Source organism: Ochotona princeps, chromosome 22 (assembly GCF_030435755.1).
Source record: "Ochotona princeps isolate mOchPri1 chromosome 22, mOchPri1.hap1, whole genome shotgun sequence".
NCBI lineage: Eukaryota > Metazoa > Chordata > Mammalia > Lagomorpha > Ochotonidae > Ochotona > Ochotona princeps.
This window is the reverse complement of record NC_080853.1, coordinates 12,368,717-12,386,913: the sequence shown is the minus strand read 5'-3', so window position 1 is coordinate 12,386,913 and position 18,197 is coordinate 12,368,717. Positions and strand designations below refer to the sequence as shown.

Genomic DNA, 18,197 nt, shown 5'->3' with positions numbered 1-18,197 from the left:
GATCTCAACCCCCTGAAGGCCCAAGTACCTCAGTAACTTATTGACCTTCAGGTTTAAACTGTGTGCTCCAGTCTCCTGAGGCATCTCTCCCTGGTGCCTCTTGGAGGGGAGGGGAAGCTAACAATTCTTGGCCAAGCAGTTTCATTTTTCTTTCAGTATCACCTGGAAATGGCTGACTCAGTTGGGAGGGTTCTCCTATTCACTGTGCTACAAACAGTACCATGAGTGGGAACATAAAAACAGACTAAAAGGACAAGATGGAGTTCAGAATGTCTTCCACATGAGTTCTTTTCTGTTGGAAACTTTGACATCTGAAGTCTCCTGGGTTGTCCAGGCCTCTGGCCACTTACATTTTCTTCTTCTTGGGGTGCTGTGGGGTGAAGCAGGAAGAGCCCATGCCTTTCCCTTTTTGGTCATTCTGAGTTTGCAGGGTAGAAGACCAATCATGGTTTTCGCATCCATGATCTGGGCATCTGCCACTAACTCCTAATGTTTCTTTCCAGAATCATTTTCATCTGCAGATGAAGGAGCTGAACCAGAACCTCTCAGGGTCACCTGCTTTTGGGGTGCTCTGCCACTCTGTTTCCAGTCCGGCAGAGAAGCAGATGTGTCCATTGCTCGTACCCAGGTGGCTGGGAGCAGGGACGCAGCAGAGGGGCTGCCCTGAAGCTTCCCACTCTATGGTTAGGTCTCACTTGGAGGCTTCCTGCTCCCTCCGCTACACAGATGGCTGAGAGCAAGATGGCAACATTGGGCTGTCCCCTCAAAAGCTGTGCACATGGCTTGTCTGCCAGACCTGGGAAATGAACAAATGTTTGCTCCTCGTTAGGCAGCATCATATTCCTCCCAGCTGTTCCTTGTTGACTTAAATAGTCTTAATGGAGCTGTAATAACCAGATACCTTCTGGTTGCCCTACTGGGTTCTTCTCATTCATTACGATGACAGCTTGTCTGGTTTGGACTGAGATTAACATGCTTCTCATCCTTCTCCCCATCACAAAGTCACCTATTCCTGTTCTCTCTCATGTCCCTCAAACCTGATATTTTTTCCTGGACATGAAGGCTAAAGTGATAGGCGCATAGATAATCCTATCCTTTAGCCAACATATGCTTAAGTGTTTTTGTTTTGTTTTGTTTTGTTCATGAGAAAGGTGAGAGTGTTGGCTGGGGGAACTAGCATGGGGAGGTAGGAGGACTTCTAGTCCAAGACCATGGCAAGTCTCTTGTTTGGATGTGGCTGTGCCCCAACTGCAGGGGTGCATTTGAGGGTCAGCGAGTAGAGCAGGTGACACAGAGGGGTCTGTGGGTACAGTCAGGACACATACTGGAAATGCCATGTTTTCTGAGTCCACTGCCTCTCAACTGTGGAAGTATATTATAATTGCCATAAGGTTTAGAAAACACTGATCCTAGTGTTTTCCTCCAACACCCATGTCCACAATTCTGATCTACTTGGTATGAAATATGGCCTGGGCATTGATATTATTAAAACTTCCCTGATATGGGCCCTGAAAATAGCCTAGTGGCTAATGTCCTTGCCTTCCATGTGCCAGCATCCCATAAAGGTGCTGGTTCATGTCCTGGCTGCTCTATTTCCCTTCTAGCTCCTTGCTTGCGGCCTGAGAAGCAGAAGGGGACAGTCCAATGCCTTGGAACCCTGTACCTGCATGGGAGCCATTACGGCCACTTGGGGAGTGAACCAACGGATGGAAGATCTTTTTCTTTGTATCTTCTTCTCTCTGTAAATCTGACTTTCCAGTAAAAATGAATAAATCTTCAGGGAAAAAAAACCCACTTCCCTGATGTTTCTAACAGGCAGATCATAATAGAAACCTCTGACTGACAGTGTGGACCTGTAATGGCAGGTGAAGTTGTTTGCTTGAAGCTCCTTAAGCTTGTAGGAGCCCAGTGACCACAGCCAATCAAAGTAGGTAAAAGTTGAACACAGCCACATGAGTGGTAACCCTGAGAGTGGTGCCCTGGGGGGAATCTTCCACGTGATGGAGGCACAGCCGACTTGCCCCGCTGCATCCTGCTGAGTCTCCTGGACTATCTGTGACAGAGGATCTTCTGAATTTCTTTGACCAACCCTCTTGCCTTTGTTTCATACATTCAGAAATGGAGACACAGCGCTGTATTGGCAGGGGGAGGGGGAACTGTTGAAGGTCTCTCAGATATTTCCTGAAAGTGACAGGACTTCTAATTCAGGACTGTTTCTGTATTACCTCAAATAATGGGCCTTAAAAATAATATGTACCGAGAGACTCGAGTTTTCATGCCAAGAACAACAAGCTAATTTTATGGCTTTACATTTGGAGAGTGTGTGCGGGCTTGTCCAGGTTCAGTTCCATCTTTTCCTTGAATTGCTTTCCTGGCCGCCTACCTGCCTGCCTGCCTCTGCCTTGGGTGCCTGGGCTGCCATCACAAGATTTAAAATGCAAATCTACTTCAACAAACAAGCAAACAAACAAACTCCTTTCTATGGCTCTAAGGCTCCTAAAATAAAAATTCAACATCCTTCGTCTAAAAAACACCTGCTCCAGTCCTCCTTGCCCCTCACGACTATTTCAGCCTGTCTCCCACCAGGCTTTGGTCCTTTTGTACTGAACTCTCCCGGTTCCCCTAAGTCAACCTGGCCTATTCACTCATGTGCTGTAGCTTATCCTGATTCCTCTGCACGGAGCATCCTCTGTTCTTTAACTGGGTTATCCCAGTTTCTCCAGCTTGGGTTTAGGCTTTATGTCTCTCAGAGGGCAACTGCCTATCTACTTTTATGCTAAACTAACAAGGCCCACCCCATGGCTCCCCGTAGATCTGCATGTGTCCCTATGGCTGCCCTTTGTCGAGTTACTGAAATGATCAGTTTATAGACCCGTCTCCAAGTCCCTGAGAAAACAAGGGCTTACTTTATCTCCCCAGTTCCTAGAACCCAGCACAGCAAGCCCTGTCTCACAGAAAGAACACACACCTTAAAAGAAAAGGCCGACCTCTGATCCTTGTCTCTGTGTACACTTGTGTGGTGACTTGCATGGTAACCTAATTTAGTCTTGTGGCTTTAACATCATCCATCAGCCAGTGATTACCAAAGCCTTTTTTTTTCCCAGCCCAGATTTCTATGCCAGATTTTAAGCTCCTATGGACAGCTTTCTACCTGCTACCTTCACAAGGATGTCTAATAAACACTACAAATTTGGTTGCTCCTCCTCTATTCAGCCTAATGCATCTTCATTTCTGCTGGTGGCAACTCTATCCCTCTAATGGCAAGATCCTTAGGGTCATCTTAATTTCTCTTTTGCTATCACATGCTGCATATCAGAAAATCCTGTTGTCTATCTTTACACTGTATGAGGTATCTGAGGCTGTGCTTAAGGCTCCATTTGGGATGGCTGCATCCCACAGCAAGGTGAAGCTCTGCTCTCCATTCTGATTTTCAACTAATGTGTACCCTGGGAACCACAGTGATGGCTCAAGTACTTGAGTCCCTACTACTACTACTACTACTACTACCACCACTACTACTCCTACTGGATTCGGGCTGGTCTAGTCCTGTGTTCCCCTTGTCCCAACACACACATGCAGGATGTGGATCAAAGGATGACAGTCTGTCTCTCTGCTCTTGACACAGACAGACACACTTGCCTCCCTTTTTCCTAGTCTCAACACAGAGGTTAGGACCAGTTTTTTTAAAAAAAAAAGTCGCATCGTTATCACTAATCTTCTCACCACATTGCAGCAGCCTTCCATTTCATTCAGAGTGAAAGCCTAAGTCCTTACAGCGACTTGCAATACACTACCTGGTCGCATGCTGTCTGATCTCCTAGGATCTCTACCCCCTTGCTGCTTGAAGTCCTGTCCCCCAGCCTCCTTGCCCCTGCTTCTTCCTGCCAAGTTGCCCCTCCCTTGATCTGGAACTCTCTTGCTCCAGACATCTACTATGTCGAGGTCCATAGCTAATCTCCTAATGAAGCAATGGCCTGCTATGCCATTTAACGCTGGCATCTGCTTTGCTTCTTGCCCTAGGGATGCACCATTTCCTCTCATTGATCTGCCCTTTCTTTCTCCATGCTACTTGAGCAGGTATTGTATGAAAATTGTATTTTCTGATGTCTCCTATCCTTTATGCTCTTCTAGGATGGGGCAACCACTGCTCCCTGAGAAATGGCATCTAATTCCCTTCCACTAAAATGTCGATTGTTTCACTTGCTTAGAACCAATGGAATGTAGTGTAAGAACACAATGTGATATGGAAAGCTCATCTTTGGAGCTCTGAGTCACCAAGTAAATGTTCAACCATTTCAAGGCCACCCTGAGGCTTTGAGTAAGGCCCAACCCACCAAAGAGGCCTTGTAGATAATACCAGCTGCCAGACTGCATCAGTCACTAAGCATGTTGATAAAGATACTTGGGAATGATGTCAGCTCTCTGAGGGACTTCCCAGTCAAGACTGCAGACATCACAGAGAGAAGACAGAGTATTTCTGATGTGCCTATCCCAAATCCAGACCTGAAACATCAGTGAGTGCAACAAATTTACTGTTTTAGTGTTGCTGGCATTCCCTATAATGTGCAACAACAAACGGTATTATTTCTTCGTATCTCACACACTATACTATTTAATTTCCTTATTTTTAAGCCTGTGTTTATTTCCTGTTTTCCCTGCTAGGATATAACCTCCATGAGGGCATGAATCTTTGCTCTGCTCTCTCTTGCACCTCAAACACATCAAACAGTCCTTGGCAATGGTAAATAGCAAACACACTGAACAAATACATAAGTAATTGTACATCTGCACTGAAGCTTAGAAGACACAGCTTTCTCAAGCTGAGAAGTCTCTCACATGTCAGCTTGTCAAATCCACCCATTCGTATGAAAAACAACAGCAGCAGAGTGAAGTGGCAGGTGAAAGACAAACACCAGGCTGTCAGGAGCAGAAGAACGGAGCTTCTCCCGGCTGCATTGGGACCTTGAGTCCTCAGCAGGCCCGTGAGGGTCACAGTTAGGAAGAAGATCCCAGCTAGCACAGCAGCCCTCATCGTCAGAGCAACATCCGGTCAGTCCAGGACTTGCACTTGCACATGGTGGAAAAACTTTCATTAAGTAACGTTTTCCAATTAACCTCTGATAATCAAAAAAAATACTGTTCACTAGAAGCTAATCATTCCAGCCAGCTAATTAACATAATCTGAACTAATTAAAAGCAAGTCTAGCCTCGTTAGGGATATTCTGGGTTGAAGTTCAAATAGTAGAATACACATATTTGCTCTGATTATAAAAGTAGCTTATTTCCATGCTGGAAGCCTTGGAAAACACAAAAAGGTACAGAGAACAAATTTTACAAATCCATCCACCACCTGGGGATGGTTGATTTGAAAAGACTTATCCTTCTGGAAGAAAATGCACCAATGTAGTCAACTACATTTTTTGTATTTATCTCTTTAGATTGTACATGTCAAGTTCTAACAGCATGTCCTGCTCAGTCTTTGGCCACTTGCCCACTATGTCACATGTCTCCCTTACTGCTATTTGAAACTTAAAGGAAATTACTAGTTACTTATCAAACATCATGATATTGAATATGTCTTTACATCTTCCTGACATTTAATCAACAAACAAATCTACGCCCAGGTGCATAGCTGTATGCAAGTATGCCTCTCACACTCTGAGGGGTTGGGGCCATTCAACCCCCAAGAAATAAAATTCAGAGAAGTTAATGAGCTCATGTCCTCAGATTCTAGCTTCAATATTCTTCTCAAAATTTGTAGACAAGATATATGAAAACTGCTATTTTCCTTAAACCATATTTAAAATTAACTGCTGGTTCTCCCAACATGATAACTACTCATAGCCATTGACACAGACGTTTTGGTTCTCATAAATATGTCAAGCATCCTCCCCGCCTTCATGTTTTATATGCTCATAAAGTTCTAGGGCCAGACAGGCCCTTAGAAATCGCCTTATCCAAATTCGTCCTTCAATTAATAAAGATTTTGAAAACTCAGAGATCACTCTACTTTCCGTACCAAAATCCAGCTGTCTGAACCCTCAGTTTAGCACAAATTCATGACCTCATGCAACTTGTGAAATACTGCTCTGTAAGCTCTTTCCTGGAATACAGTCTGAGAGATAAACTTAGTCTGCATTAGCAAGAATTCCAAATGTGTGGAGGGTGAGCTAATGAGTTTGTCCTGTACCCAGTGAAAGTGAACCAAGCATAACTGGGGCATACACTGCACGTGGTAAAGCCAAAACGCAGATACAAGAGGAAACCCATGCAGAGAACTCATGCAAAGGATGCTCAGCAGAGAGCGGGGGAAGCGGGGGAAGGGGGGAAAACACATGCTTGTCTTCAGCACTGGCTACAGCCAGATTCCACACACACTACAAGACTTGCAAAATTTCTCTTGGGAGCTGCAGTAGGCTCTGAAAATGTCTTAATGGGTTTCCTCCCTGTATTTTGTTTTACATTTTGTTTGTAAAAGGTGAGGCCTGAGGAGCAACTTCTGAGACAAAGCTGTGAGGTCAGAAAGCTCAACTGATCTGCATAACAAAGGAAAGGGGGATTTGGAGGGGGCTCTCCTTTGTGCTGTGGGGGAGGGGAGAGAGCCTCGAAGGGGGGGGGGGAGACAGAACCTCAGAAGGCCTGAGGCAAAATGGATGGTTAGGAATAGCTGTGTTGTGTTAGGGTGCTCCCTGTACTTGGCTGCAACTTTCAGCTATTTCTCAGAAGTCACTAATATCCTTTGTGTGGAGGCTGGACACAGGTCCTGAATGCAAGAGTGGGGGGAGGAGCAGAGAGGGCATTGCAGTCACCATAGATGAGGCGTCGCTTGGGGAAGGGGTGAGACCACCACCGGGGTGTAAATACAGGACCAGGGGTAAGCACAGGGACAACCAGCAGGCCAGGAATCCTGCGCAGGGTGGGGTTGCTGGCTTTGCCATCACATGGGGATGGGAGCTCAAGGGAATCTATTTTCAAAGAGAAGGAAGATTTAGTTTCAGAGTGCAGGCGTTTGAGAGACAATTGAAAATGAAATGCAGAGGGAGACAGAGACAGAAGGAAATAGGAAGAGGGGTATGTAAGGGAGGAAATACTACTCTTGGAGCAGTGTTCCTCAGACTGAATGTGGAGTTCCTGTAAGAATTCACGGTGGGAGTCAGTGGGTCTGGGCATTGCCTGAGACACTGCACTTGCAGCAGGTGCCCCGAGATGCTGATGTTGCTGGGTGGGGTCACTCTTTCCATAGCAAGACATTAAGAGTCTCAAGAAGCCTCCGAGTCACCAGGGGGTTGCCCACAGGCTGGTCTCTCACCTCATATTCCTCTTTGAACCCATAGCCCTGGCCTCTCTTCATCTGGGTGATGTGCTGCAGCAGGTCGGCCACTCGGATGGCGGGCTGGAACTGGTCCCTGGGATAGCTCATCTCCACGGGGTCGCAGGTGCGGTAGGGGTGAGTCTGGATCGTGAGAGTCGGCTGGGAGAGCTCCCCGCGGCTGCCATCTGCTTCAAAGAGAAGGAGGCAGAATACACCGTCACCTATAAGAGCTTGGCTCTTTGTCCTCTGCCTCCTCCAGAGTGACCTGCAGAGGGCAGAGGGAGACTGGAGGTTCAACTGCAGACTCCAGCAAGACACTATTGCCCTGGCTGAGATGGTATTTGTTAGATTTAACCATTAAAACCATGAACACACACAATACAGACACAATGACCATTGGTTCATTGCCATTGCCAAGGTGCATGTAGATGAAGAGGAAGTTCTAGGCTGGTTCTCAGACCTTCCTTCAGCTCCTCCAGGCTTGTTAGAGCAGCTTTGGCCATTTCAGGCCCAGCAGCAAGCCAGATGAGAGATGCAAACAATACTGTCCTCTCTCATGTAGGAAGCAGGGTGCCTGGAAAAGTACCTGAGGCTAGTCTGCAGATAAGGAGAGCCTCTGAGTTGGCAGGGAGGAGTCCTGTGTCTGCTCTGGTTCATCTGGCTGCATCCCTAAATAAAAATTCCTCTTAATACCTGAATATACCCCTTGTAAGAACCTTTACATCCGATCAGTTGCTTTAACACCTCTTAGTTTGGGCCTGCTGAAAAACAGTCCTACCCGGATTGAATCTGAATTTCACTCTTTTCCTTGGGTCTACAGAACCAACATCTTTCCCTATCAGCTACCTGTTACACATACATGAGCAGTCTTTCAGGGCTTCTTTAGAACCTTCTAGACTTGCTCTCCCACATAGTCTAAGACCTGTTTGCAGTACGTACATGATGAAGATGTGCCAGATGTGGTAGTTGATGTGTCCCACCCAGCTGTTTTCAGACACTGTGAGGCAACTAGACACCTGCAGGCCTATGGCATACTCACGTCCTGGGAGACTTAACATGTTTCTGATTCATGACAATTTTTAATTTTCCTATTCCATGTTCCCTTTGACGTATCTGCTTATTCACAATAATCTGTTAGACACAGACTCTGTTAGACACAGACTCTGTCTACTCAGAAGTGACAGCACCAGCATGCAGCTCCTGGGAAGAAAAGGAAAATGGACCAGAATGTGTGCCCTGCATGCTCTTCCAGGTGACCAATCTGTCCCAGGCTGCCTGAACCCCCTCTGCGTTTGGCACTGAAAGTCTAGCCTCATGGGAGATCCATCTCTCCTGCAAAAACCTTCATCACTGGTGACCTTCGTGTTTTGACCTATGTCTGTGGATGAAGCATGAGATATTCCTCATTCCTCTTTAAGCTCCCCCATCTCTTAACTCTTCCAAGGAAACAGGAGCTAATGATTCCACAGAGACACTGGTCAAACCTGAGAGAATGGCTGGGTCATTTCTATTCAATGACTAGAGTCAATGTGCATACAACAAGGTCTTGGGCAACTTTGTGGTTCCGTGTAAACATAACCAAGGCAGAGCCTGATCCTTTGGGACCAAGCCAACAGTCCCTGGGTTGGCAACAGAAAACTTTCAAGAATATTGGTTTACACAGCAGAAAAGAAGGCTTAGAATAGATGCCAGTGAAGCTCTCTTGACTGCACAGAAAAATGCCACTCACCCTTTCTTTGGTGACTTTAGGTCATTGATGCCTCCTCACTGGCATTCCATAACATTCTCCCTTGGCTTCTTCCCTTTTCCATCACACCTTGGTGACTACAAGTGAGATTTATTGAAGATTCTGGCAGGCAAGTGACAAGGCAGAGTTAAATACAGACTCCACCTTCCAGGCTTGGAGATGTAGTAGGGAGAGTCATCAAGAATCAGCTGAGGAAGAGCCTTCATAGTGAAGGTGCACTCAAGAGTCAAGAGGCCAAGATGCTGTGGGTAGAAAAGGCCTGGCCATTGCTGCATAAGAAGACATGGGGTAGATCCAGAAAGCCTGTGACTGTGTTAGACTCTGGAAGGCAGTGTGAAGCTGCTGAAGGGTTGGAGCAGCATCCTCTCTTTACAGACTTACACTTTTTTAGGAGTCCTGGCTGCTGTGGAGAGGAGGCATCTTGCCCATGAATAACACTCCTGGGATGCTGTGACAGGACTGGGAATGTAGACAGAAGCAGCACTTGAGTGTGAGCCTCTAGGTATCAAGCATCATGCTTCCCGGAGAGAATGAAGCTGTTAGTGCACACAGCCCTGCATGTCCCACCTGGTCACCAGGGACCAGTGTCTTCTGAGACCTCCCATTCTACAAAGGACTCAGAGACACAGGCTCCATGGTAGACCAGCTGCCTGGCAAAGATAGGCTTCCGACAAATAGACACTTGGCAACTGCTATGAGATGCCAAATGTTTTCAAAACCAAATAGCTATCAATATGGATATTTTCCCTAAACACATTGCTAGACAGATTGTAAACTTGGTGTCAGCAAACCCAACACTGGGATGGAAAATAAATGTGTTTGAAATTCAACGACTTGCATGGCTGTAACATTCATAATGTCAAAGCCAGTGTTAATGATGCTATGAAGGCTTGGAATCAAGGGATTTTCAAGGTTTATTAATTCAACTAGTTGGACTCCCCTTTCCAATGTATCTTACCTCACCTCTTCCCTTATTAACCTGATGATGCCGAAGTGATGCCTTTTATCACACCCCATTTCACCAGACGCACTACACTTAATTTTCCATCATTAGGTTTAATGAAAACCCAATTTCACAACTCACTTCTCTCAGGAACCTACAAGTAATGCTACGTTTTTATCAACCCCAATTAAAAAACGTTATGATGTTCCTATTCGAGTGGGAGCCTTAAAACTAATGTGCGATTCTGTTGCTAATTCAACAAGGGCGCTGGAATTCACATGCTGCCCATAAAATGTAACTCAAACCAGCTGGCCCACGGAGAGAACATTTTTCATTTTTTTTCTCCTCCACAGACCTTTAATTTTCATGCCATTTCAATTTCTCATTTACAGGTCTGGCATGTTTATTTATCACATAATAGTATTTTGGTTTTCTTTCACACTTTTTATGGAGCTGTCACCTAGGCCTGAGTAACTCCTGTCACTGCCTGGGAGGTAACTAAGGGTTAAGGTTTCCTGGTGACATGTATGAGGTTTTAAATCACCACTTCCCCTCTGATTTCCTCTTTTTCTGTTTCTCCACTCTTGTCTTCCTTACCGCAAGGGAACCTGGCTTTGGCCTCTGGTTATCAGCCAAACAGATCTAGTTTCAGCCATGTTTTCCCATTCATGTGCTAGAAATTGTCACTTGAACTGGTTAGCAGATATTTACTGACTGCCCGTGTTGTGTTAAATACTACAGACATACAGGAGCAGGGAGGAAGGTGTGTTCACCAAGAGATAAGCATGCCAGTCCTTGAAGGAGGAGAGAGAAAAGATAATGTGTGCATAAACAAGTCGAATAAAGGCAGGCAGGGACAGGTACCCAGAAGATGGGAGGATGGTGTGTCCCAGAGTTGGCACCACATGAGTACTTTCGCCAGGTGTTAGGCATTTACACTCCAATGGCTCCTATCCTAACTGTGTGGTCTATGAACACTGGAACGTCCAGTAACAATGGAAACCTCTGGGATCTGTACTAGGGTAGCCAGGAACCAGATGTGGCTACTGAGCATCTGAATTGTGGCTGATGTGAGAGGGGAACTAAATTTCAAATTTACTTTAAATTGAACTATCCATATGTATTTATGTCTACTGAAGTGGGTGGTGACTAAACAAACAAGAGACAGGAAAAAGGAGTGAGCTCTGGAGTCATATAGTGGGCACAGAGGTCAAGAGCAACACCATCCTTGGAAAATACAGTACAATTTAGAACGGCTTTGCAATAGGTTGAAAAATTACTGGTAGTACCCTTTATCAATTCATCCAAAACACCATTTCAACATATAGTCAATTAGATTACTCATGCTATATTTACTTTAGTGATACAATAGCTTCAAAATCCAATGTGCCTTTTATGCTATCAGAGTATCTCAATTCAGAGTAGCCAAATTTCCAGGGTACAACGAACAGTGGTGGCCAATGGCTATTTTACTGGGCAGCACAGGTGCACCAGACTTAACCAGAGCCAACCAGAGCCAGCCAGAGTTCTGATGAGAGCTCATTTGGAGCTCTAGTGAATCCCACATAAAAAGAATGGATCTAGCATAAGACAGCTGTAACCCAGTACGTTTCCACCACAGAACTTCATAGGATGACAGAAGGGTGCTATACCAGCGCTGTTTAATATGGTAGCCATCTATGACTTGCAATGTGTGTAGCATGACTGACAACCTCAAATTTTATGTCACTTCTGCTTAAATAGTGACAGGTAACCAGTGTGCACTGACCAGTGGGGGCTGCACACGCCTGCACCTGCACTGTTTTTCTTTAAATCAATCAGCGATTTTCTCACTTTGCCTCCCTTTGAATGATAGTGAAATCTAAAATCAGGGCTGTAGTACACTAATGTTATTTTGGTCCCAACTACAATGCTCACAAAGCTATTTCAGAAAAGAGCTGTCTATGCCTCACGAAAGCAGCACATCCTGCACCCCAAGAAACCCCGAGCCTGGGTCCTAGAGTCACATAGAATGGGAGTTAGATCATCGTTCATAAACCACTGTGGATTGTTTGTCCTTGGCCAATGAGGAATTTTTCTGAGACTCAGGTTTCCATCTCTAACACAGTAATGTGCCGATTCAATGAGATGACACAGGCTAGGTGCTGAGCACAGTACCTCACAAGCAGTGAAAACAACACTAGCTGTGCTGGTGTGTCCATGATGCTTTACTGGACACTCCCAATTCACAAACTGGAGCGAGACGGGAGGGCTTCTTTCTTGGTCTTCTGTCTACTTTCTTTCATGACACACCGCAAAGCCATCTCTTTTATTCCATTCCCACAGCTACTGCCCTAGTTCAAGTTCACATGGCAAAGCTACTGTTTCCTAATGACTCCTTATGCTTCTTTAATTCTCTTTACAAAGCTTTTAGAAAAAGTCAAGAAAAAGTTTCTGAAGTAATTAACCAAATTTCTGTAGTTTCTGATACCAGGTTCAATCTCTTTCATTTATCTTAATTCCTCCTGAATACAGTTCTACAAGAAAAGAGATTTAGTGGAAGAGTAAGTGTTCAGAAACTGCTTACTGGGAAGGGAGAGTCAGAGAGATGAGGAGGAGGCTGGGTCACCTGCTCAGAACAGAGCTGTGATGAGCCCACACAGAGGGCTGTGGCAACTGTAGATGCTAGTGATAAAACAGAATGCCCCACCAAATGCCAACAGCGTTTCCAGAGGATGAACTCATCCACCAACTAACTCGGTGCCGTAGTTTGGAAGGACTACCTGTTAACTATCGCAGCATCACACTTAACATGCACATTAAGATTTCATTTTTCATAACTTCTTAACCGTCTCTGAAAACAATACAAAAATCATCTTTTAACTGACTTGACATAAGCAGTTTTCCCTTCAGAGTTGGAAGCTACTGAAATTTCTTCAGAGAAGCATGGATAAAGTAGTTGGTTTGTATTTAAGAGTCGTATTGTAGGAAAACTATCTTTTATGTGTTTCTTAATCCTAGTCTTACCTTAGGGGAGGAATTTGAAGTATGTGATCCCTGAGGGACCGGAGTCACTTATGCACTCAGGGACATAATGTCACTCAATACAACACCAGATAGAATTACCTTCTCAACCCTTCTTCCATGTCTCTCATTCCTATGAGAAAATGCATGAGGCTGAAATTATAAAACAGTGAGTAGAATTCTACCCACTGTCATGATTTAGGGAGCTGAAATGCACATTACCCAATTGGCAAGTGACATTGATAGATTTTGTGCCTCAAGATAAAGTAAATCCACTGGTCCAAAAGATAGAAATGAAGTTTCCATTCCCCCTCCCCATTTGTTACTTAGGAATTCCAAGCAATAATTCAGTATTAGGAAACAATGTCACAGGAACAGTCATGAGGAAGGCCTTCTGGATTCATTAACTCTTTGTATTAAAGAAATAGATCTTTCTCTTTGTGGAGGAAGCATGAATTCCCTCTCCTTCAGCACCCACACTGGACGGAAGGCTAGCACTAGCTAATTTAGTTAGGGATGGGCTATGTTTGCAAGCATTACTCCTCCTACTGCAGCAACAAGAAGAGGGTTCCAATAGTAGCGACCAGTTAGAGAGTGAGAAATATATTGAGAATACACCTGTTACATTTTTTGGGGGGAGGGAAACACCAGGCTTAAAAATGCCTCTCTTTCTTTTAGGTTACGTATACAGAAACAAGACAATATAGGGTTTGAGAAAAATAGACCATGTTAACAATGAGAAAAGTGACATTCTAGATATAAGACAAAAGATACTATTTTCACAACAAATAGTGTTGACTGTTTTACCCAAAAACCTTTCTCTACCTTCTTCTTTCTGGAAGAGATGATCAAATTAATTTGGGTGTCACCATATTTCCTATGTATATGGAAGCATGATGCTGTTCCTAGACTGGAGGCAGATTCTGATTTGCTGAAGCCATATAGTGTGTTCTTATCCCGTCAGGGATTTCCAAGGTTTCAATGGGATTTGAGGGAAGTTCTATTAAGGGAATCTAGGAAAGTTTCTTTCTTTTTCTGAACCTGCAAGAAGAATAATCCATGATCCCTTTATGCCATTAGATAGGACCATGCTGAGGGTAAATGATCCAGCTAAAACAGCTAAAACACTCCTGCACCCATGATGGGAATCAGGCTAGGGGCAAGAGCATTTGCAAGAACTTGGATCTCTGAAGACACTCATGGGTACATCATTCAACCACTTCTGAAGCCTGCTTTTAACTTCCTGTTCCTCAAGATGATCCATTGACTTATCATTAAAACAATATTTTTTTTCCTGTACATGAAAGGTAGTATGACAGTGAGGGAATGTGCGGTCCACTGTCTCACTTCCCAGCTGTGCCAGCCTGAAACCAGGAACCAAACTTCCATCTGAATCTCCCAATCCAAACCCAGTAAATTCCCCCATCTGAAGCCAAGCATTGGAGCCATTGTTTTCCATCTTCCAGGGCACTGCTGAAAGTGGAACGGACAGCAAATGAACCAGCACTCACTTATGCGATGGAGACATGGCAAACACAACTTAACCTGCTGTGCTGGGACAACTGTGAACATAGAAATCAATATATAAAATCTTGTACTAAGGGAGAATCTTAGGGTACTGACAAGCAAATGTCAAACTACCTCATACAAGTATTTTCTTCCAAGACATTAATTCCCACAGAACAAATCTGCCTCCACTAATGATGAACTCACAGTTGAAAAACAGAAAGAATGACAAGCCACATGAGAAAGCTTATGTTCATAAGGGAAAGGCAGCAGACATGATAAACAGAGAAATAGGACTCCAAAGAGTTGAAAGTAATAAAGCAAAGAGACTACAAACACACTTGGATTGATTAAAGAGAAATAAGAAGGAGTATGAACCACAGCCACAATGCCACAGGTCATGGAGAAAGGACAGGTTAGAAAACTGATTCTGGGAAGTAGAAAGTGAGCAAATCAACACGTAAGAGCAGAAGCTAATGGGAAATGAGGCTAGCGAGGAGCTGACTGCTTCCCTGAAACACACCAGTAAGTTAGATAGACCTCTGCCAAAAAATGATGAAGGAGCAAAGACATAAATAACACAAGCCACGATTGCCAGAGGTGAGCAGGACTTGTTTAGCACATGCCTGGACTAGTGAGTAACCACGGCCTAGGAACCTTCAGCCACATTCCGAGACTGACGGATGTGAGGGGAGACGGTACACGCCAGCCTGCCGCCAGGGATGCTGGGGCTCTGATGAGCAGTTGGGTGACTTAATGTTCTGTGTATTTCTCTGTTTAAAAAAAACTTAGAAGATAGGGATTTGGATATTTTCATCATTAAGTGTCAAATGCTTGACATAACAGATTTACTCAAACTATTGAAAACAGAAGGGAAAACATAGCGTAAGCGTGTCTATGAAAGCATCACGCAGTGCCCATAAATATGTATAATGTTATGTGCATTAAAACTTTTCAAAAAGTCAGGAGTTAGAAAGAGAGAAGTGAGAATGAGAGAAGCAAGAGAGAGGCAGCAGGGGCGGGAATTCATCTGCTGATTTATTCCTTTGGTGGACACAACAGCCAGGACTGAACCAGGAGGAGGCCAGGGGCCACTTTTACATACAGAGGCAGTTTGAAGACATACAGCTCCTGCATGCTCATCTGGCTTTGCTCAATGATAATATCTGCGTAATTACAGCACAACATTATAATCAGTAAACAGACACTGATACAAGAGTACTTTTAAAAAATCACAGAAAGATGAAACCAGAAGATAAATTTATTTTGGTGCAAAATGTTTTAAAATCCATGAACGCTTTTTATCATCTGCACATCCATGAGCTTTGTGAAGACTCCTCGTGCAGTCCAATGAAATTCCTCAGGTCTCACTAACTTTACATGCCTCAATGTGTATGTTTTACAGTTTTACACACGAGGCATAGATGTATGTGCTTGCCATCGTGGTGCAGACGTAACAACAATTCCATCACAAGGATCTCATTGGTCCAAGAACATCAGCTTTGGAGCACTCCCTTTTTTGTCTTTGCACTGCAGGCTGGTCACCAGACCCTGGGTAATGCATCAGCGTAACGGTAACAGGAAGTTATCTCTCTGGGAAATGACAAACTCTGCCAGGGACCCACAGTCTGGAAAAGTATCTGTTTCTGAAGCTTCTCTCCAACTCGGCAGTCCGCTGCACCAACGTGTGTAGCTGACTCTTCACGCTAGGCCCTGCTCAACCTCAGCGACTGTCACACACACATTGTGCTGGCTCCTTAGACTTCTGATTCAGCTGTAGGTCATCAGTCTTGACCGGTTCCAGCAACCAGTGGCTCATCTGTTGTGTTCAGTTTGAGAATGTCATCCAGTGGCAAAGTTTTAAAAATTAATTTATTTTATGGTACAGTTCCAAAGGCTCTGGGATTTCCCACCGGTCTTTAGGGGGGAAAGAATAAATGACATACTAGTCTATAGACTTAGTGTCTCTAAGAAATGAGGGAGACAGGACAGAAATGTAGACCACGAGTGAGCGAAGGCGCTCTCTCTCTCTCTCTCTCTCTCTCTCTGATACACACATTTTCCCTTACCTCTGCTCCAGTCACATGACTTAACATCTGTTTTAGAAAAGATTTAGAGGTATGCTTTTGTTTGAAGAAAGGGTTTCACTTTACACAAAAATATATGAAAGCATTTATTCAGCTTGTCAGAATTTTATGACAATAAGTGAGAAAGCAGGCAGCAAATTGACAATACCAATGCCCCACAATATAGGTTTATAAAACCTAATGCAGTTGAGACAAAAATGAAAGTCTATGAGGGTTACAGGGCAGGTCTTCATTCTTACCCACTTAGAGACCAAATAGAAGGAGCGGGAAAAAAGTTTAGGCACATGTGTGGGTCCTGGAAAGCAGTCACTGAACCATAAACAGATGCATTTTTTTTGGACTTTTAAGCTGTTTCAAGTGACTGCAAAGACGAGTTACGTCTTGTAATACATATGTCTAATTGCTTAATGTATTCATATTCATAACTGCACTTTCAGAGGCACTCATGTTTGAAAATAATGGACTTAGGAAATAAGAAATTTCATACATGGCTGTGGTGTGCCTCGAGAAATGCAAAAGAACTCAGAACATGTCTTGGTGAGCAAGTTACTCAAAACAGAAATAATTAAGAAAAGTATATTTTTCAAAGTTAATATTCTTACAAGCATGGAAGAATGATATGTGGCTGGCATTTGAGAGGAGATAATGTGAAAGGAAGGACAGACTGCACGAGGAGGGGTAGGAGCTACATACAAATGCCTGAAGCTGCAAGAACATGAAGGTTGAGGTGATCTCTGCATCATGGTTGTGTTTGACAGGACTACAACCAGCATACCCAGACGCAGGTATTGCAGATCCATACTAGGTCAACCGCCCCACCCCAAAACCATCATTTCAAAGAAAATCTAAGCTACAGATAGTAATCTCCTCAAAATGGGAATCCAGATTAGCTAAGACGGCTAGCAATTTAGGTAGTCTTTCGTCTTGAACATTCCAAGATGGCTATGAACTGACACAAAGAGGAAATCAGTGCTTGCGCACAGAAAGGCTAATTTATGACACACACACACACTCCTTAAGCACAGAGAAGTGGCCAATGTGTGTAGACTATGGTTATAAGCAGACCTGAAGGAGACTCCTGACACCACCACTTACTGGTGGTGGAACTTCCAGAAGTTATGTAACCTACCTGAACACACACTCCATCCCTCCAAGTCCTGAATTCTCATCTCTGCTGTCCACTGCTCTCCCCATGATGGCTGAGGCAGCATCTCCATACCTCCGATGCGGTCTTGTTCTTCTTGTCCCATTCTCAGGGTGAGGCATAAGCGATTTTACAGGTCCATAACAGAGTATGTTAGTTCCCTATCTGAACCACTCACTGGTTGCCAGTTGTCCTCTGGACACTTCAGATCTTGAGTAATTCAGTGACGGTCCAGCACTCACCTCCCTCACCTGCTTCAGTGTGTGTGCCTCTCTGTTCCTGGCTCATCAGGTTATAAGAACATGGTCCTCCACTGTGAGGATTTGCTCCCTAAAACAGACCACCAGACGCCCGAGGAGCCCAAGTCTCATACATTCTCAGCAGACACAGTGCTGTCAGGACACAGGCCTCCTCTTGCGACTGCTGCGGCCTTGCCAGCCAAGTGTGCCTGGGCA

General features: G+C 44.4%; 1 protein-coding gene across 1 annotated transcript in view; it reads right to left on the bottom strand.

The window, feature by feature from the left end:
• PTPRT (protein tyrosine phosphatase receptor type T) overlaps positions 1–18,197 on the bottom strand; it is a 937,772-nt gene that overhangs the window by 65,347 nt on the left and 854,228 nt on the right. Inside the window, exon 18 of the mRNA XM_058679424.1 lies at positions 7,310–7,500. Within this exon, the coding sequence (XP_058535407.1) occupies positions 7,310–7,500 (191 nt within the window). The remainder of the gene's footprint in view (positions 1–7,309; positions 7,501–18,197) is intronic.